The 26,187-nt window shown below is 39.4% G+C and overlaps 1 protein-coding gene across 2 annotated transcripts in view; it reads right to left on the bottom strand.

Annotated features, from left to right (window-relative positions):
• ALCAM (activated leukocyte cell adhesion molecule) overlaps positions 1 to 26,187 on the bottom strand; it is a 115,890-nt gene that overhangs the window by 8,854 nt on the left and 80,849 nt on the right. The window contains exons 3-15 of one of the 2 annotated variants that reach the window (XM_063148176.1): positions 24,290 to 24,509; positions 20,248 to 20,312; positions 19,786 to 19,873; positions 18,782 to 18,964; positions 13,115 to 13,242; positions 11,365 to 11,494; positions 5,736 to 5,848; positions 4,751 to 4,886; positions 4,538 to 4,675; positions 2,962 to 3,090; positions 2,233 to 2,271; positions 1,970 to 2,087; positions 12 to 68 (exon numbers count right to left, since the gene is read on the bottom strand). In XM_063148176.1, the coding sequence (XP_063004246.1) occupies positions 12 to 68; positions 1,970 to 2,087; positions 2,233 to 2,271; positions 2,962 to 3,090; positions 4,538 to 4,675; positions 4,751 to 4,886; positions 5,736 to 5,848; positions 11,365 to 11,494; positions 13,115 to 13,242; positions 18,782 to 18,964; positions 19,786 to 19,873; positions 20,248 to 20,312; positions 24,290 to 24,509 (1,544 nt within the window). The remainder of the gene's footprint in view (positions 1 to 11; positions 69 to 1,969; positions 2,088 to 2,232; positions 2,272 to 2,961; positions 3,091 to 4,537; positions 4,676 to 4,750; positions 4,887 to 5,735; positions 5,849 to 11,364; positions 11,495 to 13,114; positions 13,243 to 18,781; positions 18,965 to 19,785; positions 19,874 to 20,247; positions 20,313 to 24,289; positions 24,510 to 26,187) is intronic. The other variant, XM_063148177.1, reaches the window with a different exon arrangement.

Here is a 26,187-nt window from a genome sequence, read left to right as displayed (position 1 = left end):
GTTTTTCTTGCCTCGGCAGACTTGGAAAGTTCTGTGCTGCTGCCTTCTCAGACTTTCCTTTGGCGTCACTTTGGGGATAGAGATTAGGTGAGTTACTGGTCAAGGGTGGGTTCAAAAAAATACCTGCTACCTGCTGGCCTGGATGGAGGGGGGAATTGTGTCCGGAGGTGTAAGTTGCTTTTTGCAAGGTCTACTTTGATTGCTAGGCTATGATTCATAATGAAAACTTTGTCAGAATAGGTACTGACATTCTGCTTGCTCCTGCAAATATGGTGTGCAGAAAGCAGGGAGGATAGAAACAGATCAATTTAAAAATATACAGAGAACAGGAGATTGTCAATGATGATACATCAATTAAGGGGGTTGCAAGCCAGCAACCATGTGTCAAATAAAGAGACTATTGTTTAACTATAAAGGCATTTTTGTTTCCAGTGAACCTGTCTAATCAATTCTAGGTCTAATTTTTCCTCTAAGCTTTAGGAAGAGAAGCTGAGCATGAGGAAAAGAATTGGTGTCCATTTAGATTAAGCCATATCCTATCTTTGAAGCAGAAAACATTGTTGTAATTCATAAATTCATCTCATGCTATATTCTAAGACTCCTGTCAGCTCTCCCCACACTACTCAATGGTGCAAGAAGAGATATTTTACCTTCTCTGCCCTCAAACCACCTCATCCAAAGAAACCCAAAGCAACGTACCACAGTTTCATGACTCCACATTCACACATTCGAAAAGGAATGACAAAGTTATCTTAGACATTATTGCAACAGTAGCAAAGTGTGGGAGGAAGAGCACTATGTTGTTATTTTTAACATTTCACAAAAAAACCCGTAAGCTTTGGGAAAAAACCAAAAAACCCCTCTATAGTATCTGAGTGCGGTTCTGTGCATGGGTAATTTATAACAATTCTATATTTGGAAAACTTCAAAAACCTGATCAGTTATGGTTGAGCCAAAGTCTTTATGTATTATCCAAAAAAAAAAGAGCATTTCTTAGCAGATGGAGAATTCCTTGTTGTACTTTCACATCAGTGAAAACACATTTGTTCACAGTAAAATCCCACTGGTATATTTTAGATTTCATCTGATTCAATTTTAATGGAAGATCATACTAAAGCCAAGTGAACTTTAAGGCTGCTTTTACACCTGCACTGATTGGAGCAGGTTATGCACAGCCACTTCACCTCCCCTGCCCAGAAGCAGCTGTGAGAGCTGTCAGAAAGCAAGGCTGCTCCTGACTGCCCCAGCTCTCCCTGGAGATAAAGGTAAGGGGGCAAGACCAGATGGGACACACAGCAACAGCCAGCCTCAAAAGCATGGAGCAACACGGTCACTTCTTGACACCTTCCCATCTATTTTCAGAAGTCAGCCTCTGTGACAAGGAAGAAAGTTGAAAATGGAAAATGCTGTTCTATGCCTATGATGTGTAAAACCTGGACTGGGATGAGAGCTCCTAGATTTTTTCAGCAACAGAAGCTCTATTTTTAAAAATTTTATTTAAGAAACGTCAAAGAAAAATTTAGGGATCTCTCTTCTCCCTGAGATGGTTGAGTCTTATTCTGCATGTTATTCCATTTTCAAAGGAAACAAGGTAGCCAATTTCTAAATGAAGGCAGTTTCTGGCCCCAGTACAGCCAGACAGACTTCCACACATCAAGTTCCACAATTAAGTACTATATCTAAATGCAAGAGCCAGCACAGACTTGGCTGTCAGGAAACAGGACCTCACTACTACTATGATCTATGAAATCTCAGAACCCCACCTCCAGGAGATGAGTCCCATTAAGAATTAGGACAAGCCAACCAGAGGTACCAAGCTTCCTTTTGCTATCAAGTGCACCTTCTGTAATTGCTTTTCCCCACTCCAGAAAACTGGAATGCTCTAGAGGAAGGAAAACAAGTAAACACACATCTCTTCTTATCACAGTTCTTTTCCCAGCTTAGTATAAAGTTTTCAAAAACTTCTTACTTTGATTTCTTCACATAGAGCCAGTAGACAACACCTGCAATCAGAGCAACCAGCAGAAGACCGACCACAATTCCCACTATTAGCTTTGCCTGGTCATTAACCTTTTCACTATTGTCATCTGAAGCAAAGAAGAAAAGTTAATGAGATGACCTATGAAAAAGTAAAGCATTGCAACATTTCTAAAGAATTTTCACCAGAAACAGAAAAAGGGATTAGAAAGTTAAAAAAAGGAATAAAAAAAAGAGAGAGGAAACCATACATACCACTTCTGTCCTCTGGCTCATCATATTCTGGAATACTTACTGAAATGAAAAATGTTAAAATTGAATTAAAGACAACACAGACTTAAAAATCACCTTCAATTACCTATCTACAGCAATGACAGAGACTGGAACAGTGTTTTCCAAACAAGATATTTAATCCCATCTTTAAATAGAAGCCTTTCCTTTGTAATTATACTATATACATTAGAAGAATCCTACTCTAAACCTGTAATATTCAAGTCAGAAATATTTCTGACCGAGAATTTCTATCCTACCTTTCCATAGCTTCTCACTACCTTTCATCATTATATATTATTGAAGCCCAGTATGGCTGATTTCTCTTGGGACTCAAGTCATACCAATAAACTGTAATTTATAGACTAAGAGATACTGTTAATTTTGTAATAAATAAATATCTCTGTCTTGTAAATGAAGTATTACTTTGCAGTATTCTGCACTATTATGCTGTACTATTATTTTGTAATATTGTTTACTTTTGTAGCTAGCCAAGAAAGTCATGAAGACTAAGTGACTTATTGTAGAAAGCTATCAATAAATTTTATGTACTACTGATCCACAGTGGATTTACAATTGCTTGACTTAAGACAAAAAGGTTAAATATCTTAGTGTTAACATTACTATGCAGTCCTACTCTTCATTTGAGTGTGATGTATGGGTACTTTACGAGAAACTGTAACTTTAAGGAAATTATCTTTAGAGGACACTCACTAGCAGAGACGTTCATGGAGGTCACAGTCCTTTCTAGCTCATTTTCTGCAATGCAAGTTAAAGTTACATTTTCCTCAGGAGCAATTACAATTTTACTGGAAAATTTCCCATTAACATATTTTGTCTCCTCTGTCTGAAAAGGTGAAAAATGAAGATTAGTATCATTTAAAAACACAAAGAACAATACACGCATCACTTGTATTACACAGTGAAAATGGTCAGAGGGAAATAACTTTCAACTTATATTTCAGTTTTCCAAACAATAGCAAGAGAAATACTACATTGTTTTATGAAATGATAATGTGAATATTTGAAAGAAAAAGTTAGCCAAAATATCCAGTTATAGATAGTGTGTGCTGTAAGACCAATGATAAAAAAGTTTTTTTTCTGAAAAATTAGCAACATTCTGTATTTGCTTTTAATTCAAGTATTTAAAAAAATATTCCAAGTAAAAAAATTCTTAAAATTTCAAACTTCTAAGGTATAATTTTTTCCATCTTGCTGTTTCTCATTTATGCCACTCTAAGGGGAAGAATTTTTCCAAGTTTTCCAGTTTCCAGTTTTCCAAGCTATTTCCCCATTAAGCATTACTTTGCCAATCCATGTGTGTCTAGTAGCACCTATAGTATCTGTACTGTAATATCAATGTGTTGTTCCTTAAATTTGCTGCACATCATTCTTGGATTAATGCAACACCTAGAGAAAATGATTTGCAATCACTTATATAGCTTCAAGACTGTTCCTGTCCTATATCTACAAGTAAATGGACCAATTTTGTCAGCCACACATAATTTCTGTGGGCTCAAAGCAAAACCTAATGAAATGTAATGGAATCTACAGGAGCACTGTACATTCTCCTTCCAGCCACTGACTGTAGAGAGGTCTCATTTATTTTTCCTGCTAAGGCAAAATCTGGCAATGCTTTTCATGGGATTTGGTAATCCATATAAAAATACTTCAGTTTGCATATTTTCCAGGTATTTTCCCTGCTATATATGAGTTCTTCTTATTTATTCCTCAGGATGAATGCATAATTGTTCTGTTTCCACTGAGAAACAACAGGTATAATCATACAAAAACAACTCCAAATATTAGGATAAAAGCTGGAAAGCACATAAGGAACTATAATGAATGTAACTTCTGATTCACACATGCCAAATTTCATTACATTTCACTCAGTTAATGCCTACATGAAGTACCCATTTGCTTTCTAATGTAAGTTCTACAATTCCATCATTATTTGCAAATTCTTTATGCAATGGCAAAATCAGCACATTACCCAGATAAAACGACTAAGTACCTTCATTTAAAAGATGCATATTTCATTTGTAACCTTTTCTTTTTGCTTCCAGCTTCAGCTTGTAGCCAGCCTTTGCTATCACCTGTTCTACTCAAAAAGGTTTTATCATAAAAAAATCGTTCATGTAAGTACATGTAGCTACAGCTGCCACTTAACCTTCTCCTAAATAAACAAAAAAGACTTTTCTTCAATCTCACTACCTCAAAAATGTTCCTTGATTTTAATTTTCACTTCCTATACAGTACTTTTTGGTGAATAAAGTAATAAGAAAGATACTTGCTTTATTTAGGATGCTTCCGCTGCCCGTAACTGTCCACTGCACTGCTGGCTTGGGGAAACCTTCCACATGGCAGATAATTGTCTTAGACATTTTATTGGTGTTGGTTTTCTTGGTCATTTTGATTTGAGGTTTTCCTACAAGAACAGTATTGCAGTTAAAGATTTTATTTGAAAATAACAATTAGTAATTGCAACTATCTGCTTGCTCACCTTCCACAATAAGTTTAAGTGTTTGTCTTTTCCTCAGCCCTTCGACCTCCTGTAGAGTAGTTTCACAGACATAGTTTCCAGCATCTTGATACTGAAGACTTGAAAATGATGGACTTGTTTGCATTCTGGTATTGTCCTGATAAATTCAGGAGTTAGAAATGACAGAGATGGACTCACAATAAATTAACCCCTAATGACTACTATCAACAGAAATTTTCACATGCTTTGGAAAATTAGAGCCTCACTTTTTTAAGCTGTTTCCCCATTAATAAGTACATTTGAATATACAACATGAAAAGTGGAAACCGATGGAGATTTATAGAAGCCATCTCCTTTCTTCTTGAACAATTTTGCTTTTAAATCAAGAGCAGAGATGCGATCAGTTATTAGCTCTGAGCTTTTCTAGTAGTTTGGCCAAGACCATGAGTGATAAAACATTTGAGACACAAGTAACTCTCCTCTAGGCCAGGCTTATGAGATCAATATATGCTCATAAACAACCATTAAGCATCATTACTATAAGTTTCAAGCACTACAGGTTTTGTATAAAGCCAACTCTTCAATAGCTACATTTTTCACCATTTAACCTTTCAACCCTTGCCCTTTTGTTATGTTTATCAGAACTAAGATCAAACAAACCTCCAAAAAAATGCACCAAAATTCTTCCAAATGGGCTTTTCTTCTTAGAAGAACCTTATTCTCAAAGGGCCTTGTATGAACCATTTCACAGAAGTTGTATTTGTGTTACAATATGACTTAATTCTCCCCATTTGGAAGCTGAGCTGATAATTACAGTAACTGATTTTCAGTCATCAATGTGAGTAGATCCCATTTTAACCACATGCGTAAGACCCATTTTAACAATATTCTTTAAAAAGCCCAATGAACAACTTCCTTCCTTCCTTCCTTCCAAAACACTGAAGTAGCAGCAGTAACATAAAGAGGTGAACACCCAGATGGAGTGTGAAATAGATGAATTACTGACCTTTATCCAAAACACAGTTGCATTTCTGCTAGAAGAAATTGTGCATGACACAGGCAGGGCCTCTCCAATCTGTTTTGTGACTTCTCCACTAGGAGTGAGCTGCAAATCCAGATCTGGGATAGAAGGAACATTTGTAAAAAGTTAATCTCAGAAAGCCTGGCCCATTTCAGAGGCTTATCAAGAAAAGAAAATGTGACTAATTGCACTCATTAAATTCAAGATTTCATTTCTTCAATAAAATTCAAGTCAATTTTACAAGGAAGGGAGATGAGAGAATTATTCTAAAAACAGGCATTGCAGAACATTCATATTTTTGCTGTAATTATAGGCTAAAAGGAAAAGCAAAACCTCACTAATCACTAGACAAATGGATACATTTTTTTCACCTTGCTCTGCTGAAAGAATGGCAGAGTAGGCAGAAGAAGCTGAAGAAGTACCTCACATAACAATATGTGCATCTCAGAAAGGGATGCACAGAATGCTGTGAGGGTAGCTTACTATGGGCCAGAAATGCATCTTCAGGGGAGGACTAGTGCAGGTGGGGACAGGTTATCCTACACAGTAATTGTGGGGAGAGCAGCAAGGGTCAAGGGATGCCTTTCTTTGGTGTGGTAAAACTAGAGGATTTTCACCCTCAGAATCTGAAGGGGATGAAGAAGGTCAAAGAGGGTGTATGAGACATGATACTGACTGAAGGGGTGAGAAGTCTAAATTACAGGGTTGGGGAACTGCACATGAAGCCCTTTATTTGTTTTCATTTGTGACTTAAAATGCCACTTTTGTGTACCTCGAAAAAGAGTCCAAGCTCTGCCTGACATATTTAAGCTCAAGGGAAATTGTAGTCAGAGACAGCTGTGTTTGACACAAGGCAGGGTGACAGCCAGTGACAGAAACATCAGGGAACACTTCTCTGGATTTTTCTTAGTTTAAGGATTTGGTGGGCTGGTCGTTTTTAAAAAAAAAAATTAATCCTACAGTGAAAGAGAAGCAGAGTTTGCCCATCTTTATTTTGCTTCTCCTCTGACAGTGCCTTGCTTGTGAGCCAAGCTGCCTGAGTGAATGACTATCACAGATGTGTGCACACACACAAACACATGCAGTCAAAAGCACACATGACTTCATCTCAAATACAGTACTTGCTGGAAAGGGGCTGCAAAGCCTCCTTTTGGCTTTTAAGCAGAGTTTAAAAAAAGCTTGAGACAAAAATAACAGTGGAGGAAAGTGAGTTTTCCTTAACAAAACAGTGAACTTCACTACTGGCGTCAGTCAGTGGTTGCCCTGGGAACACCACTGTAATTAAAGGTGGAACTTGAGGGAACAACTAGGGCTCAGCCTGTACTACTGGTCTGCAGCATTATTATCTGTGTTACAAGCCCAATGACTTTTCTGAGAGGTCACAAAAAATGCACTTTCATCTGTGAATGAGTCAAAAATCTTGATGAGATAAAATGGCATCTTGTTTCTGTATTCCTATGGGGATTTCCTATCCTCCCTCCTGAAACCAGTAAATGGAACCCAACTATTCTCCTGTGGCTTCCAGAAGAAAAAAAAAAAAAACAAAAGAAATAAAACAACAAGATTCCTCCAGTGAGCAGTACATAGATTTCAATAGTGTATGGAATATGTTTCTTCTAAAACACATTCCATCAGGGCAGAGGGGTGGTTGAAGACAAGACTATTATTTTTTTCCCCTCAAGAATTTCTTTCTACACATACTTAAAACTTTTTGTTCTTTGAAGCAAGATAGCACCTCAAACCTAAGAGATCACCAAAGGCCATTCAGAAGGCATTCCTCTCATATTTGCCAAAGGAAGCAAAAATTCATGGAAGTTTTTGCCTTCATCTCAGGCAAGACTGACACTGAGCCCAGAGCAATCCTTCAGCCCAGTTTTCCTCCAGGGTAGACTGACTGTGCCCTGCTGGCCCCTTTGTGTGGTGCAGCTGGGACTACAATCCCTCCCACCACAGCAGTTCAGGAAAATGTAGAGGGTATGAGATGAGCTACATAACTCAGAGCAGTATTTGTATGACTTATAAGGCAAGACAGGATTAAGCTGCTGTTTAACATAGGATCCCCTCTAGAAGCTCTATGTGAACAACTTGATTTAGCTTAATTTTCTGCCAGTTTATCTGTAAGGTCCACAAAGTAATGTGATGTAGTTACCTTAACCTCTCTACTTAAAAAATAATCTCACTTTGGTACAGAAGTATGAGGAGAAAACATTTTCTTGCATATAGAAGACTATCAAAACCAAATTATTGTCTCCATTGACAGAAAAACTTTTCCGAGAGAATTTTCTGTACATCTCACATTTGGCTTTGAAATGTTCTTCAGAAACAAGCTCCTCATCAGGCACCATTTTCAATATATGCTAGCTCTTAATGTGGTCTCATTTGAAGTCTTGCATTGATTTCAGTGCTGCCTTTGCATACCAAGTAGGGCAGGGAAGAGACAAACAGTGCATTCTGCACGTATCACCACATCATGTGAGGGAGGTATGGAATTAATGTGGGCAAGACTGGAGCACACATTTCCGTTTGGAAGCTGTGGCACATCTAGGACAGACTCCCAGCATTTAAAGGAGGTCTCTGATGGAATACTGGGCTGCATTTGGGAAAGCTGTGCAGGCACCTCTTTGTTGTCTGAACTCCATAAATAAACTAGCAGACAACTGGAAACTTCTCCTAGTATGTGAGAATAGATTTTTCCATGCAGCATTCAAAAGGTGACTTCCCCTGTATTTTCAGTAGCTTTACTGAAAGACAAGACAAGGCTATAAAAATACCTACAGAGAAATACAAACGCTATACTCCTAAGACCTTAAATTTACTGGATGGTTTGCAGAACACATTTTAGCAGAAAGGAAAGCATCACAAACAGGAAGTTCCACAGACCTACTTACTCCACACTAGGTTTTATGTGCAGAAACAATTACAGAATCATAGAATGTTTGGGCTGGAAGAGATCTAAAAGATCCTCTGCTCCCAACCCCTCTGCCATGGCCAGGAACACCAACACTAGACCAAGGTGCTCAAATCCCCACAGCAACAGATAACGAAAGGGCACTGTGGGTTGGAAGAGTTGCTTCTTTATGGCTGAGGGAAGATACATCTGTCCTCTGCTGCTGGGTGCTTTCCTCGTCTCACTCAGGGTGTTCTTCCACACCTCTGTGAGTGGCTGTAAACAGCTCCTGCCCTGGTCCCCTGCCTGCCAGTTTTGCTCATCTGACCCTGGGCAAACTCACTGAAGGAACAGATCTGGCAGAGAATTTACAGCCTCTGTGAAAAACCACAAATCCACAACATCCATCCTGCTCTGCTGCTGCCTCTGTAGAGGGACAAATCATGCCAACCATGAGCACTCAGCTCTGCTGGACTTTAAATTGGGACCTGGCTGCACAGATCCTGCTCTGAAAGGCAAGAGCTCAGGTTGTAGAGTCTGTCTTTTATGTTCCATGGATAAGGCAGGGAATCTTTCATCCCCCCTCAATTTCCTTCATGAATAATTTCCCTAAGCATTATGGGTAACTCTGATGCTTTAATGTCAATTTTCAGCATTCTCTAAGTCTCATAATTCACAGTCAACTTGGAAAAATGGAGCTTGGTATTCTCTACAAAAAATATTTGAGGATTATGGCATAATAATGTTTTTTGATACCAGCAAGAAGCTTTCCCTACCTGGTCACCAAAAGAAATCAGTGACATTATAATGCTCATTAAAATTCATTTGAGAAAAGACACTACAGTTGAAATTTAACAAATTACTATAAATAGTTTCTCTAATTTAAATTAATTTTAAATTAATTTAAATATAATAATTAATTATCTTAAATTTATTTTAATTAATATTATTATATTGCCTGCTTTTTGTTGTGCTTGTGATTGGGTTTTTTTAAAAGAAAATAAAAAAATCTAAAATGCTGAGATTGGATGTGAAGAAATGAAAAGCCCTGACTCCTAACCAATGTTTTTTTAGTGTGCCACCACAGAGAGGAATATTTATCCATATAAAAGGTGAGCAATAGAACAAAAGAGGGAGAAAAAGTAGGATTTGATAAGCATTAGTAAGTAGTATCTGAAGGACAAACTGCAGAAATGCTTTAGACCAGCATCAGAGAAGACAATGAAGTACCTTAAGGATGGTGCATGGTCTGGACATTCAGGAATTACAGAACTATTCCAAGCCACTGCACCTCTTTTAAAAAAAAGGCTTTATTGCAGATAGAGGTGTTTTGGAAAAAAACAAAATGAACCCTAAGTAAAGTGAAGGAGTAGGGTACTGGAGTGCAGCTCTGAGTTCTGAGTAGCTGCATTAGCTGCCAGCACTGGGAAGATTCATGTCTAGAAATTACATGTTTCTCTGGCATAGCAAAGCTCTTTGAATGTGCAGACAAAATAGAAGACACAGGAAAATTGGCTTGTTAAAAATAAGTTGGAGCTGAGAAAGCCATTTTTAGAGTAATTATTTATGAAAGCAAAAGTAGACATGCAATAGACTCGGAGAAAAATCAAAGGGTCGGTTATACCAGAGCAAAGGAACCTTTGCTATCCAGCAGTGAAGAGGCAGCAGCACAGAGCCCTTTTCAGGTTTTACATGCCCAACTCTTGGCAAACAGAACAGGTGGGCAGGGTAACAATGGATGATCTTATTAAAGGCAAAATATTAATGAAATATAATAGCGTAATTAATCACGTGTAGTGTAATTAATCAATAATCACCGATATATTATGCATGTACCTCTTCCAAGACAAAAAAAAATTCAAAACCAAGTATAGAAACATGAAGTTTATTTTAATGTAAAATATAACTACAGTGGAAGCCTTTAAACTTCATTATCCTTCAGATCCCTCTGAACCTGTCAACTACTGATGATACTGTGAAGACAACAGACAATCAATGTTTTTAGGGGAAAACTTCTACCCCTGGTGTGAGCCCCATTTAACAGCCTGTGATAGTATAGCAGAGTTTGAAAGAGTTCTTGCTCTTGACTTCTGCATAAACAGATCAAAAGCAACTATTGCTTCAATGGTTCAATCAGTTCAATGGCTGTTTTGGAAGTGTTGCTGATAGTGTGACTAAACAGAATCCAGCTAAAGAAAAATTACTGAGCTCTGTAGCTCTCACGATGCTGGAAAAAGTAAAAAACCCCAACCTTTCCAATGTGAACATAACAACTTCCTAAGTTTCTTTTCTAGGCTCCTTACACATTAACCTCATTGAGGGAATGGGAAGTTTACCATGAAGAACGACCTTCAGTAATATTCTTGTGGATTAGCTTCCATGTTTGTCTACATTCTAAGGCACAGCTGGAAGAAAGTAATTTGCCCTAGATACATTCACACGAGCAAAAGATAAAATAACAAAATTTTCACCGTATGTGACAGTGTAATAGAACCAAACACTATCCAAAATTATGGGAAGTGAAACTATCCAGCCAATGAATTGAGAAAGTCAAGATTTTCAAACAGAAATACATTAGAATAAATAGAAATGTCTGGACACCCCTTCAAACCAACACTTCACCTGTAGGTAACTGCACTAAGCTGCATACACAAAGCAGAGAAACCATCCCAGGAGGTCCAAGATCAGTTTGAATCCTGCCTAGGAGTGAAAAATGCAATTACTTACAGTGCACAGTGATGGTGGTCGAGTCCATCATGCTTTTGTCAGTCAGAGAGCACTTGTATTCTCCTGTTGCATTTCGTCTCACATCTGTCATTATATAAGTATCTGAGCTTCTTATACCTTCTGTTTCTCCCTGCGAGTGAAAAACAAGACATTTACTGTACATGGGCCTGCTAAACCCACTGATTTTTGTTGAGGATTTTTTTTAATTATAAGGATGGTGAAATACTCCAAAGCACGTATAGACACAGCATCATTCAACTGTAATTACCTATTAGTTAAAGTAACATTTACTTCCTGCATGATAACATTATTTTAAAAAACATTTTTAAAAATGAAGAGCTTACTCTTTTAATTGAATGACTAACTCATTTTAAGAGGATGTTACAATACAAAATTTAAAAGTTTAGCCAAAAAAAACCAGTCTACTAACAGTAATTGCAGAAATCAGAACACAAAACAAATTATGTTTCTAAGTCTGGTTCTGATATATGCAGTTTAGGACAAATCACGAACTGAATTGTACTGCTTTGCATGTTTTCGAACAGCACAAGCACACTGGTGTTTTGAATTAGCCAGCAAATGCTGCTTTATGGCTGTCCAGTTCCCCAATTTCCCCCTGATTACTGACTTAGATCAGCTTTGAAACAAGCATAGAATGATACCCTAATTCCTATCTCTGAATCCAGAAAGAGATTTATAATACCTGTGAGCCTTTCAAAGAGATCACCCACTGCAACTCTCCTTGAGAGGAAAGAGCAGTATCAGGCAGCAGGGAGCCCACAGATAAGACAAACTCGGGTGTTTAGCTCACTCACTGTGATAGCAGAGCAAGGAGAGATACCAGACACTTTTTCACTGGCATTTAGTGACTTTCTAGGATGACTCACTGAATCTAAATGGCTGTTCTGAGATAAGGACTTCAGCTCCTAGCTCCCCTTGCTCTCTCCAACAATTCAAACATGCCAGGAGTCCAGAGTAGTGACGATTGTGTTCAGAGGGTGACATGCTGGGTTTGAAATATCTGAAAGGACACCACTTCTTTTGGCTTCTCGCAAGAGCAGCTCTGCTCAGAGCTGCAGCAGGAACAAATAAGGCATATAAAACAGGAGTGGGAAGCAGGACATGGGAACAAGGACCAGGAGTCTTAGAATATAAAGCCACATCTGTCTGTGGATTTCACCAGCACTAAGAAGATTAATGGTAACAAAGCCTTTATTTTTCTCAGTCTCTGTCTTAAGCAATTTACAGATTTGTTGTTCTGTGCTGTCACACACATTATTTTTTGTGTTGTTATGCCACCAAACAATTAACTGAAGAAAAGAAATTGCACAAAGAGTAATGTGTGAAAGTCCAAAAAATAGCTGAATTAATTTGATGTACTTTCACTGCTGGATCTGTGTTATGACAACAGATGAGATGGTTTTCTTCAAGATCAAAACTGCTGTAATCAAAACTGTTTAATAAAATACCTGATGATGAGAAGTAAAACCTTGTAATTTTTAGTAGGTCTAAACTCCTGAAAAATGTGGGTGGGCTGGGGGGAAGGAGAGTTTTTTCAAAAATATTTTGGCAACTGAGGTGAGGTGTTCTCAGAGTGTGATATAATGGCCAATGTCTATCTTCAGTGTTTGTCATCAAATTCCTTTCTTCATTTGTTGCAAAACCACATAGACACTGACATGTAGCAATGTCTGCAGGAAGGAACGATACAGAATATTTCACTAGGCAGCGACAGCAAGGCAGAACTTACTGGAATGTAAAACAGGAACTCCTGTGGAGGAGGGTTGCCATTTCCTGAGCACTTCAGGGTGATGTTATCGCCCTCTTTAATGGTACTGCTTTGTGGCAGCACTTGAATAGTCACCTTCTCTGTTGGGTCTGTGAAAATAATGTACATATTTAATAGCTTCAGCGTAATCATACAGCAGCACTATGCATATGATATTCATTGCCCAAGAAAATGCAATTTTATCATCCTGCAGCTGAAAATATTTGCATGTGTAGATCTTTTTATAAAAGAACTTGAAGCTAATCACACTTTCTATATTCTTGCCAATTAAGTGCAAAGAACTCATATGACATAAAATTAATTTTTATTCTCCAAAATACCTGTAACTGAAACAGCAATGATTACAACTATGTCGTGTGCTTTAAAGCAAAAGAAATCCTGATTAGTATGAACCATTTCATGGTGTGATTTCATTATGACAGATTAACTTGTCCTCTGTGAAATTCCCTATTTGGGGGACCGCAGCAATCAGAAAAACAACTGAAGCTCTCAACGCTGTGTATTAGTACTAGATAATAGCCTTCTGGCATTAAAAAGAAATAAATATGAACTAAGCAACTATGTTCAGCCTATTCTATATGCTGATCACTACAGGCTTTCAGAAAGATAAATCTGGTGAACATAATAGGGCCCTTAGCATAGTCAACAGAACACTAAATGTAACATACTTCTGTCATGTTCACTGAAGTTGAACTATAACTTACATTTTACTTTCATAATTTTTTTAAAGCAGAGTTTTCTTTAGCAGATGCTATTATTTCTAAGCAGAGGCCTAAACATAATTTGTAGAAAACAAAGTAAAATGAATGAAATTAAAATAATATGGGCAGATAACTCTCACTATTTTAATGTCAAAGCATAAATAAAATTCCATCAAAGATGCCAGTCGTGCATTAAGATACAGCACAGCACAACTTATTAGACACTAAAAAAGCCTCCCCAGCAGAGAAAGCCCTGGCTGACAGGTGATTTTGTGCGCTTAGTGAAGCGTGTGCTGTACAGCCCTCCCACCCTGCAGGCACTCCTCACGTCTGTCTCCTGCAGTGGGGCTCCTCAGCACCAGGAGCTGCCTTCCACTGCAGCCCTGTGTTGCAGTGTGTTGCATTTTCTGGTTTTAGACTTCCCAGGCCCTTCCCAGGTGTGGCAATACCTCTCTCTCCCTTCCCCCTCGCCCCCTGCTGGGCTGTCAATCAGTTTTAACATTCCACACATCCAGTGTGGTTGGTCACATTCAAAGGATGCCCTTCAGGCCTGGGGTCATTGGCCTGTCTATGTGTCCCTTGTCCCCCGAGACCCTGCCCCTCCCACCTGCTTGGTGCTCACCTGTCCCTTTCCCTCCCCCTGTCCCTGGGCTTAAATTCAGCCAGAACCATGTGCTCAGCATTCTGTTGGAGCTGTTACCAAGATTCAGACCTCTGTGACCATGGAATAAAACTCTGGATATTAACCCTCTGACGGAATCCGTCTCCTTTTCCTCTTCACCCTGGCCTGAAGCCTTCCCACCTGAGGTAAACTGAGTTTCTACAAGCCTGGACTTGTTTCAGTGCCCAGCTGCAACATATCCAGCCACCCAAAGGTGTCTCTGAGGTGAAATACCACAGTTGCTGCCTTTGGCCCAGCAGCAAGGGTCAGACGAGCCCAGGCACAATCTACCTGGTAATATTGGGATCTTATTCCAATATTTTGGTGCCCAAGGTGGGGCTGTGCCCTGAGAGCCCTAACACAGCCCAGCCCCTCGCCCTCCCCAGGGCAGGACAGGGCTGGATTCCAACCTGCCACAGCCTCCCTCCTTCCGAGCCTGCCTCCCTCCCCATGGAAGCACCACACGTGACCAAACAAGCTTCCACCTCAGCACCTCCAGAGCTGAAGCACAACTTTGCCTGCTTGGAAAAGGGAAGTCCAGCATCCCTGCTGGTATGGAATACAAGAGATGCAATGAGATAGCTGGCCAGGAATGCCATGCATGCCCCTCTTGGTAGCTGCTGGGCCAAAAAACTCAGTGTCAGGGGCTGCTGCAACATGCTTTTCCTTCTGTCAAGTTTATGTTAAGGTAAAGAATGTCATATCATAAAGATATGACATTAAGGTAAAGAATGTCACATCATAAAGAATATTTAGATATATCCTGGAATTGCTTAGGCTTTGTCTTGAAACTGAAATGGGAGGAATTAATAAAGAGAAAGACTTTAATTTAGAACATTTTTTTTCTCACAGAGATAAACAGAACTGGATTAAAAATGGACACACTTAAACAAAAATTATATTCTTTCAAACCACCAGGCTTTTCTCTAGAAATATCCTATCCTTCTATTTACAGTAATCAACTAAGAGCAAATTTTAATTTAATTTGCTAAACTAAAAAAAAACCCCTAATATACAGAAGTAAAGCCCACTTTAACTGTTGTCTAAGATGAAGAAGCCATTCTTCTGAGGGCAGCCTGAGAACAGGAAGATGGTGCCCAGTGCCATGCAGAGTGGTGCTTGGTGAATAATGTACTCCCCTGCTTTCACTAAGAAACAGGAGCAGCCTGGTGAAGGCACCTCTTGCCTCTCAGAGGCACACATGCCTGACTTGGCCCATCTTACTTGGTGCTTTTGCAATATGAGATTCTGCTTTCTACAACAGCAAAATTGCAGGAGCCAGCACCAAAAGGCAGCCATTTAGTAAATGAATGCTGCTATCCCAAGGCTGCCCCAGCCACTGTGCCATTTCAAGGAAAACTCCAGTGCTGGAAGCAGCCTGAGTGTGAAGTGTCCTTAACTCTAATCTGTTATGTAAAGCAGTTTATCCATAACAAAACAGACACCTAACAGCAGGCCATGACTGGGAAGCCTGCCTGACAAACATTATCTTTTTACACTGATTAATGCTGAGCAGAACCCTACATAACTGGAGCCTAGATGATTAAATATCTGAGATAATATCTAAGTGTCCAGCTCCAAGACTCCTCTCCCAGCACTCCTTGCTTTCAGAAGCTTCTTTGCTTGCAGCTGCAAAAGCAGGCATGTAACTGCTGCTAGCTGAGCTAAATTATCCTAATCCAAGCAACATCCAACAAAGCAAGAGCTAATTCACTCTTCTTCTCATACTAGGTTACAGTGGCTGGCTCCTTTCAGGATATGAACTATTAAACACTTGAGCACTAAAGACTGCACTAACTCAATGCAAAAGATAAAGTAAAAAACCAAAACAAACCAAAACATAAAATATTTCTTAGATCCTGACTGAATAGACAAATCTTTAAAAAAAATCTTCTGAAGGCATAATTTTAATCATGCTCTCCCCATTTCTTTAGGAGAAATGGATAAGTTTCAAGGAATAAGCAGCAGGTCTTTATGATTTGGTTCTGTTACTTTAGGGATGCAAAATATCAGTTTTGACAGTCAATCTAAAATAAAAAAGCTGAAAGACTTCCATCTCTTAAGAGTTGAGTCTTCCATTTCTTAAATCTGTATTATATTTGACTCATTATAAATCTGGATTATATTTGACTCATTAAAAAAATCACAATTATTGAGGAACTAATTAGGAACACTGAACTAAATTAAAAAAGCAAAACCAAATCAGATGGGTCATTATAATCAACTAACAGCAGTCATGAAATGTATCTCTTGAAGCTTGGACATCTATTAATGAAGAATTTCATAAATTAATTAATTTGGAGATGCATTTATGCAGAGTAAAGAACTGAAGTTACAGCAGATGAGAATACTCAGAAAGAAAATTCTGTAACTCAACACTCCAAAGCCAAAGTTCATACCTGAGGCCTCTCCAGTACTGAAGAATGTGCCTGCCTTCCAGTATTTGTTAATTAGCAACACACTGCTGGAATTAATTAAATTCTGTTTTACTAGACCAGAACTAGAAGAGCTAGTTTATCAAATATTAAATCTATATACAGAGGGCACACTACACGTGGCCAGTGACCATCCCAGAGCCACACAGGCTTTTCTTCCCTTCATATTGGCTAATTCTTACTTGCAAGTGCATGTAGTACACGCACCACAGAAATCTGGAACAGCCCTACCCTCAACAGGTGAAGTGCATGAGAGCAGAGGGGAAATGAGGACAGCACAGCATCTCTTGGCAAGTAATAGCAACAAATGCTTTCTGGTCCTTACGTTTCTTTCCTGGGAACATCTGCCACGCACAGCAGGAGTTAGTTATTCATGGTCATGGGGCTCCACAAATGACAGAAAAAACCTTAGTGAAATTAATTTGGTACCCCGTTTTATAAAGCAAAACAAAACAAAAAAAAAACCAAAAAAAACAAAAAAAAAACAAAAAAAAAAAAAAACCCAAAAAAACCAAAAAAAAAAAAAAAAACCAAAAAAAAAAAAGAAATCTCTCTAGCTTCAAATTGATGGGATAGCTGAAATGCCTATGGTATTCCCATGGGTAACAGCTGTCCCAGAGGTTTTCTTCTCCTTTAGTTGTGCTGGTTGTCACTCTGGAGAAAGAGCTGGTAAAAAGACAACTCTGACTTCAAATGAAAGCAAAGACCAGCTGCTCCAAGGTTTGGTTTTATTTGATCAAGGTCAAAAGATCCCCTACCCTGCGGCTCAACAAACTTTACCTGTAGAGGAAAAGCAGCTATTGCCTAGGCAGAACACACATGGCACTTCCAGCCCATGGCTTTTGTTTTCAAGGCAGTGCTGCACCCACACTACTGGGATAAATTGAGTGCCTTATTGTCTTTGTTTGCAGCTGGATTACACAGCTGTTATACAGCACATTGCTAGGACATAGATGCTGGACTGTACACTTAGACCCTATCATTCCCGAAACAGGGACTCATCTTTTACAAGATAAGGTACCAGAAGTGTGCAGAGAGGTAATACTCAACTGTACATACTGTCTGTCTCCTGTTCCTCTACATCCTGCTGTGACCTGCTGCCTTCTACAGTCCTTCAGAAGTGCCATTTTACACGACTTTGAAATGTCTCTTCCCCTGGTCTCTAAGTGCTGCCACCTCCTCTGATCTTTCCTTGCCAACAGCCTGTTTTGTTTATTCAAAGGAACATTATGATTTCCACGTCCGTCAGTAACACAGTAAGGAAGCTGCTTTAGGATTCAGTCCAGTTAGAAGCAATTATTTGCACAAATTCTTTACTTAGAAGTCTACCAATATTCAAATTATACATTTTAAATGTAAAACACTGCATCTTACAGCTGTAGAGAAGCATTTTGTGAAAGGTAGACAGCCAGCATTAACTGCTTGGTGCTGACTCCAAAAAGATGAAAAATATTTGAGTTTACTAAAAACTGTATTGTGTATTTACTGCATATGTCAGGGGGCACAGAATCACTTTTATCAACCACTATAACTTCTCTTATCATTCTCAAAAGCCTATTTCACTGTAGCTTTTTATAGCTATCACTTTTCTCTTGTCAATGAAATCTTGATATTCATTATTCCATTGCTAGGAAAAATGAAATCTCAGGCAAATCTGAAGATAATAAAAATTACCTTGGCCATGTACTCAGGCCTTCTTGATGCAAATCAGTTTTGAATAAACCATTTCAATAGCCAAGCACTCTCTAATTTTGTAAACTGTTTCTGATTTTGCTTTCCCCTGCCCTGGAGGTAGACTTTGTACAGCAAAAGATCCTTTTTGATAACTTACAGTGAACATCGAAGACAACTGGTTCAGACTGTATTGTTTTCTGGCCAGAAGGTCCATAGTAAGTCACAATGCAAGAGAACTTGGCATTTACATCTTCCTTTGTTGGCATGTACTGAAGAGACGATGTCATGGTGAAGAGCCCGGTTGTTCTGTCCACCATCTTTTGCAAATTTATGACTACAACTGAAAAGGAAATAATGTTTCAGTGTCACACACAGAATTTGAAACCTTTTTCCTGTATGTTGTTGCTTGTTCTGCATTTGAGAACAGGCTGCAAACATACATGCTACCCAAGAGATTGTACACCTTTCCTCTAGTACTGCCACTGAAGTGTACCAGGAGCATTTTAACAACAACATACTCCTAACCTACCCAATATTTTAAACCAAATCCAAACAAAAAACTAGTTGCAAAATGGTGGGGTCTTTAATACAAATCAGTCTAATTTGTAAGACAGAAAGAAAGCCTCAAAAATGATGGCAAAAAAATTAGGATGAAATTTATTTTTTAATTATTCTCTAATTTATAAGGAAGGAAAAATATTGTAGCCCTATTGGTCTGTCAAAGTTGAAAAGAAGGGAAAAAAATAGTTATCCTTACATATCCTGCAAAATAATTAGTTGTATAATATGATGGTCTGTGTGGTCCAAAACACAATATTGGACAGGTATGAAAATGAGACAGTTAATACCTTTTAAGAAGCTGGAAATTAGATACAGGTTTCTATTAGTTACATAGGCTCAAAAATAGCTTGGGGATATCATTAATATAGTAAATTCTCCTGCCCATGATGTGTATTTAAAACTGGAACTAAAAGAGAAAGATTACGTGGTGTAGCTTGGCTACTCTGAAAGGCCTGAACATCTCCCTCCAGCTGTATCTTTCCATACGAGCAGCTTTTCTCAAAGCAAGAACACATTAGAATAAGGCAGAGCCACCCTTATAAACACTGCATGCAAACACCCCTGTGTGGGTGCAGGGGCACTGCCATTCCCAGAACATACCACCATCCACGGGCTGCAGAGCTCTCCCGTTCCTGTACCATGTCACGTTGCCCTCGGGATAGCTGTCCCTGGAAACGCACTCCCCGAGCTGCAAAACACACAGCAACCAGCCACCTGCTATCTCACTAGGCTTTGACATAATTCTGGTTTCACTTACACCATTTTGGGTCTAAAGTTCTAGGAAGTTCAAATGCTTATCCTTAACTGCTTTTCTTAAATATGGCACATCGAATCAGTGAGGTACGATTTGGAGGAGGGCAGTGGGTCTAAGATCAGGGTGGCCCTTGATTGCAGATCAGGCAGGAATAAATAGAGTAGTGGCAAGGAACTGCTCTGTGCTCAGCTACAGACTCACAGACAGGTGGTTCATTCACCCCTCTGAGCCATCACCTCTGTCTGGGCTCTAAAGGGACTGCAGGCAGCTGTTGGGAACATAACTGTGAGGGAGAATACTGCTCTTACCATTTGTAGCTTCTCTGTTTCTAAGACTTTTGCTTGATGTAAGATTTCTGGTTGAGAGGGTTGTTCTAAAACATAAATAGGATAAAAGTACTGGTGAAGGGAGCACATACAGCTGTTTGAAAATCAAAAAAATACTAAAAATATGTGGACTTTTGAAATGAAACAGAATAATCTAGCCTGATACAGTCTTAGCTATATTTCCCCATTAAAAGAAGAAAGGGTGAGGTATTTCTACTTCAATATTAGCAAAAAGAACAAGAGCAAACTCTCACTTTAAACGTTTCACACCTTCCAGAATGAATTCCATGTACTCTGACAATACATCTTTTAGCCAGACAGACTAGTTCACCACCCAGGAGGAGAGAACCTGATCTGATTTATTGATTTATAGGACACACATGCTGGAGAAGGAGCCAGTAGTACAGACGCTGTAGTAACAAAAATTACTGTAGCTGAGCTGTCAACGTTATAAAGGAACAAATGCAACCTAATCATTCTTCTAATGTTTATTTTTCCTAAGTGGGATTACTACATTTAAGAAATTCAGATGATAGAGAAAAGTGCAATTATTTTAACAGATTCTAACAGATTCTGTGTTAGTTATGACTCTCTTAAAAAAAAGAAACTTTTTTCCAGTGCCAGTTGGTCTTCTTACTTACTTTTATTATGGTAGATGGATCTCTTAGCTTGCCAAAGTGGGGGATCTATCAGTGTTTCCATCATAAAAGACTACTTTCTAGGGACTATATAACTTGTCTGTTAAAACAGTTTGGCCTGAAGCCCGGAATGCAAATTTTTATCTCCAAAAGAGGCAGTTTTCCCCACAATTTTAAAAGAAGAGGGGAAGAGTGAAGAGAAAAAAATAAATCAATGTCTATACAGTCAAGGAAAGGCTCTACACCCTATCTGTACTGCTTAAACAAGCATACTTTTACAGACTGAAACATTCTTAACCATGCCAGCTTAGAGTACCCTTTCCCCAAATCAAGCTTCCTATCAAATACTGCATGTCTGTTGGCAATCCCAGCCCTAAGTGAACTTCACCACTGTCTTGCCAAAGTCTCTGCACACACTGCTGAAGTACTGAAGTGCAGATGCCCTGCTCCTCTTGTCACACAGGTAGCAAGCCTGTGTGTTTTCCCAATAATCCATTTTGTTTATGTGCGTGTTTATGTGCAAATGCACAAATACTCTTCACTTGAATGACCATCCCAGGATGGAACAAAATCAGATCAAAAGGGAAATGAAAGTGAATAAAAGAAGCTATTCATCTGACATCTTTCAAATAACTTTGCTTGTGGCAAAAAACAAAACCAAACAAAAGACACAGTCAAAGCTATACACTAAGACCGCCATACTTTCTTCAAAGGACTAATAAAGATTTTTATTTTTAGGAGCTATACGCATGTTTATTTCTCTTTTGCTAGCTTTAAAGGAAAAAGGTGGACTTTTTCCACATATGAACCTATCAAGGAAAAATTATTTTCACATCAATTCAAGCAAACATGGTTTTCCAAAACCATTAACAGGCCTTCTGGGTCAGATTTTTCGGTCCCATAAACAGGGGTAGTTGCCTGCCTGTCCCAGTCACCAGCTGATCAAGCCAGGACACCTTCCCCCACCTCAGCCTTGCTTCCTTTTGTCTCTCATCTCCCCCAGGCTGGGTCGGAGAAGACCCTGGTTTTGGTGTGTTGGACGCCCCTGCCCTGCAGTGATCCTGTGAGGGGAAGGGAGGCAGCTCTGCAGCTGCTGAGTGGGGCTCTCCCCATTCTGAGTGCCCTGTGACAGAGCAGGTGTTCCAGCTGAGAGGCTGCCACCACCTGCTCCCTGCGAGCAGCCTCCGAGAGGAAACGCCGCTGCCAGATCCCCGCACGTGCACCAAGGTAATTCACTGTAGAACACTCGCCTGGCATTCACCAGCTCAGCGTCTGCAGCGAGGAAAAAAAATTAAACTTGGCAGCAAACCTCACTTGGGTGGGTTTGCAGCTTCAGCACACTGCTTATCTCTCAGCTTAAGAGCTTGCCAGAGTACTCTGCAACTCTATATAGGCCTTATAATAGAGGGAAAAAAGAGTTCACTGCCTGCAAAAGCCAAGTGCCAGTGCAGCAGGACAGCAGCTCCCGTCTGCTGGGCTGCCCTGCTTTGGAAACTGGCTGTTTAATTCCACAAAAAAGTTGCTGACAGGATCCATCTGGAAAGCTGGTAGTGCTTGTTTGAATAGTCAGTGAGAGAGGCTGGCAGGTGGTACCTGCACACTGAGCCATTTCAGCTCCTCCGTCCTGAGATAATCAGCTGGCACAGCTGAGGACAGAACAAGCACCAGCAAAACCCAGACTCAGTCGTGGCTTCTGAGATGCAGCTGAGTTTCAGGTGCATGAGATTCTGGTTTATGAGGGTCACAGTGCAGCAGCCTAGCTCTGTACCTGTGGCTCCATGAGTTAGAAACTCCTCTCATTAAATAAATGAAGCTTGCCAGCTACACTTAATTCTTCTGCAATTAAAGTGAGCAAGTGAGCAACTAAAAATGAGAACTTAAAAACCAGACTCAAGAAAATTAAATGCAAAGAAAAGTTAAGAGAACCATAAATAAAGTTGTGAATGCAAAGTGAAAAAACACCAAGGTAATTTTTCTTGCAGCGCTAAGTTGGCCATATTACATGCGTGGCATCCTCCCTTCTTATCTTCCTTAGTAAATAGAAGCTTCCTCTATTAGAATTAATGCACAGAATAAACCAGACAAGCTGTGCTCCATGGCTGAGTTAGCATTGTGTTAATGCTTAGTAGAGTACACAGTAATTCAAGCAGTTAGTGTTTCATTTTACCATATACCACTGCTTCATCTACATATTTACTACTGTGCAATAAGTAAACATGATAATTCTTTATCATTTCCTTTGGAGCACTGTGTTTACTATGCGTGCTCTGAGCACACTCCTCCCTGTTGTCATTAATTCAATTGTTTTTGCAGTCAAATTGAAAGTGAAACAAGGGAATTACTATTGGCTCCAAATCTTGCTTTAAACTCATTTATGTGACTGACAGCATAGATATCATTGAGGACACCCTGGCACCTTCTACTCGAGAGAAGCAAAAGGCTGCCTTTCCAAAACATGAGTTTGTGTTCTTCAAGCACAGTGTGATCTCTTTGAAACTGCCCATATCCACAGTCAGCATGTTCCCACAACAGACTTACTCTGACTGTATAAATCTGTGCCTGAAGGGCAACAAAGGCCAAAAGCCATATAAAAACATGAAGCTAAGGAAGATAAGACACTGCAGTCACAGCCCTGTGTCTCTAAAAAGCCACAATGGATACCCCCCTAGGCTGACTGAGGGTTTGAGGGATTACACTCCTGCTCTGAATCAGCACCAGGAAGGGACCAGGCTTGTGTGAGCTCTGAGCTGGGCTGTGCCTCACAGGGCTGGGGTTTGCACTGCAGACCAGCCTTGCCATCGAGCTGTGGTGAGAGCAAACACTCATGGACCTTGCTGTGCTCTAGGAAAGAACAACAGACTGGTACTTCCCCTTCCTACCATCCAGCAGGGGACAAAACTAGCATTTGGGGCTGGTGCATCACTTTACAGCCTCTTGCTCTCTCCCTCACAGTGTGTGCTGTTGCACAGTAGCTGCTCAGAGCCACTTCAAACCTCCCCCCTGAAATAATCCCACAGACTGCACACGGTTAATGTTTCCCTCCTGCAGAAAAATTTGCTCTGAGAACAAATGGAAAATAATCAATGCTAATTTTACATTTTTCATTTCCAAGGCCAAATGACATCACATAAGTGAATCATTATCAAAGCCTAAAATTCTCTTTGAGCCAGCACTTATCATGAATAAACTGCAAGTGCAGGCAGTCCTGTTACATAAATGCCACCAGTAGATTACATTTTTGAAAGCTGCAGAAATTTGCTAGTCTTAGTAATTTACTGAGCCAAACTTACTTTCTTGGCTTTAATCCTGCCTTAAACAAAAGTTTCTGTAATTTATGATTCAGATGCTGATGAATGTTAATGGTAGTAACAACTAGATTTACTTACTGAAAACTTTGACTATCGTCGGCTCTTCGGAAACATCATCTTCTGTAACTAGCATACATACAAATCTCTTTTCATCACTGATTCTTGCATTCTTGATGGATAATGTATAGTTTTCTGAGAGACTCAACCTGTCCTTGTAGTCTGGTACATCATCATACTGTACATTTTTTTTTGTTGATGATCTGAAGGCAATAAATACTGGAGATCCATTTGGCATTTCCTATAATAAAAAGAAAAACACCTCTATTTTGCATAAACACTCATTTAAAAGTTCCTGAAAGTTTGCAATTGGTACAAACCTGTAATTAAAAAAAAACCTGCAAACTATCAGATGGCTTTTTTTTTTCCTGATTAATTTCTGCTCTAAACAGAAGAAATTCAGTGTAATAAGAGCTAGTTTAAGACTGTCACAGTACACATTGAGAATATAATCAGTAGAAGTTATTTCAATCCTTTGGCTCAATCTCAGCATAGCAAAGGGCTTTTTCTGATAAAAGCTGGTGTTTTTGGCAGCACTTGCCAAAAACTTGTCTGTATTAAAAACTATTTGAAATAGAAGCATGTGTGAGCTAGTCTCAACAGCTCCAATTTCCTTTTTTTCATTATTGTTTCACATATTCCCACTGTTTATTTGGGATACTTAGACTTCATTTCAAATGCAGGATTTAGTCAGGCATAACTTTCTATTTTATTCTAAATTAGTTCTTAGCTTTTTTTTTTCCCTTTGTCTTTAAAGGACCCAAGAGCTTGTAGTTGGGAATATACATACAATCAAATATTGCTAATTGCAAAGTATTGTTTTCTAGACATCCTTCTTATGCAGCTGCCATCCCAAGAAGGAATACAAATTTGATAGCCTTGCACAAATTCCTCATATTAAAAAAATAGAATTATTATGAGGGACAAAGTTAGAGGTGCAGTTTTGCAGGATTTGATTCCTTCCTCCTTACACAAACACACGCACAGAGCAGGGACAGACAGTGTCTGCCTTTATTTAAAGAGAGGTGAAGCACTGATTCTATCTTTATGTTCAGTATTGTGCTGGGTGCTGGAGAAGGTTTTAATTCTCTTTTATCCCTTATACCTTGCAGCACTGCTGTTAGTAGTGTTCCCAGCACAACACCTCAGCTAGACTGCAGAGTCCACAAAGCCCAAAAAAATGATGATGCTGTAACAAGATGAGTGGAGTCAGAGCTGAGCAGGGAGCAGGAGGCACCAGCTGCATGTGAAGTTTAAATTCCCTTATAGTCTTTCTCCCTCTCCTACTTTTAACTCTTGGATTTGTCTAATGTTTGTCACACAGAAAACACTGTCTTGACTCGATAGTCCTGACAAGAAGTTGGCTGTCAAGTGCAAGGAGCTCCTAACTCCTGCAGCCCACCCAGCTGCAAGCACACACAGGCAGACATTGAAGTGAGCAGCAACATCCATGGTGCAACTCCCCCCAGTGCCTCCAGGTCCCCACCAAAACCCAAATTGCTCCTCACAAGGCAGTACAGGAGAAAACGGAGTTCTTCCTTCTTCCAGTGAAATAATCACCTGATGAAAAAACCTAATCCAACCCTCTCTGTTGCCATGCTGTGAGCTGCCCTGGGAGAAAAGGTACCATTTCCCTTGGTTGTGTGGGTTGTCAACAATTCATACAACAGCAACTTAGACAGGTTTCTTTGTATGTTAGGTTTCATGTCCCTTTCCATTCAGAAGAAGGTGCAACATCTCCACTTGCTGCTTGGTACTTGTCCAACACAGACAATCCAAGTGGAATGGAAAGAGATAATGCATTTTGTTTTTTTCAAAATATCCTTGCATCTTCAGAGAGATGGACTTGTGTCTTCCCCAGAAAAGTCAGCAGACTGAAAAAGATATTGCAAAATGCAGGCACTCCATCTTCTAATGCT

The sequence above is a fragment of the Melospiza melodia genome, chromosome 2 (assembly GCF_035770615.1).
Source record: "Melospiza melodia melodia isolate bMelMel2 chromosome 2, bMelMel2.pri, whole genome shotgun sequence".
Classification (NCBI taxonomy): domain Eukaryota; kingdom Metazoa; phylum Chordata; class Aves; order Passeriformes; family Passerellidae; genus Melospiza; species Melospiza melodia.
The sequence above is the reverse complement of the archived record's forward strand: the minus strand, read 5'-3'. Positions and strand labels throughout refer to the sequence as shown.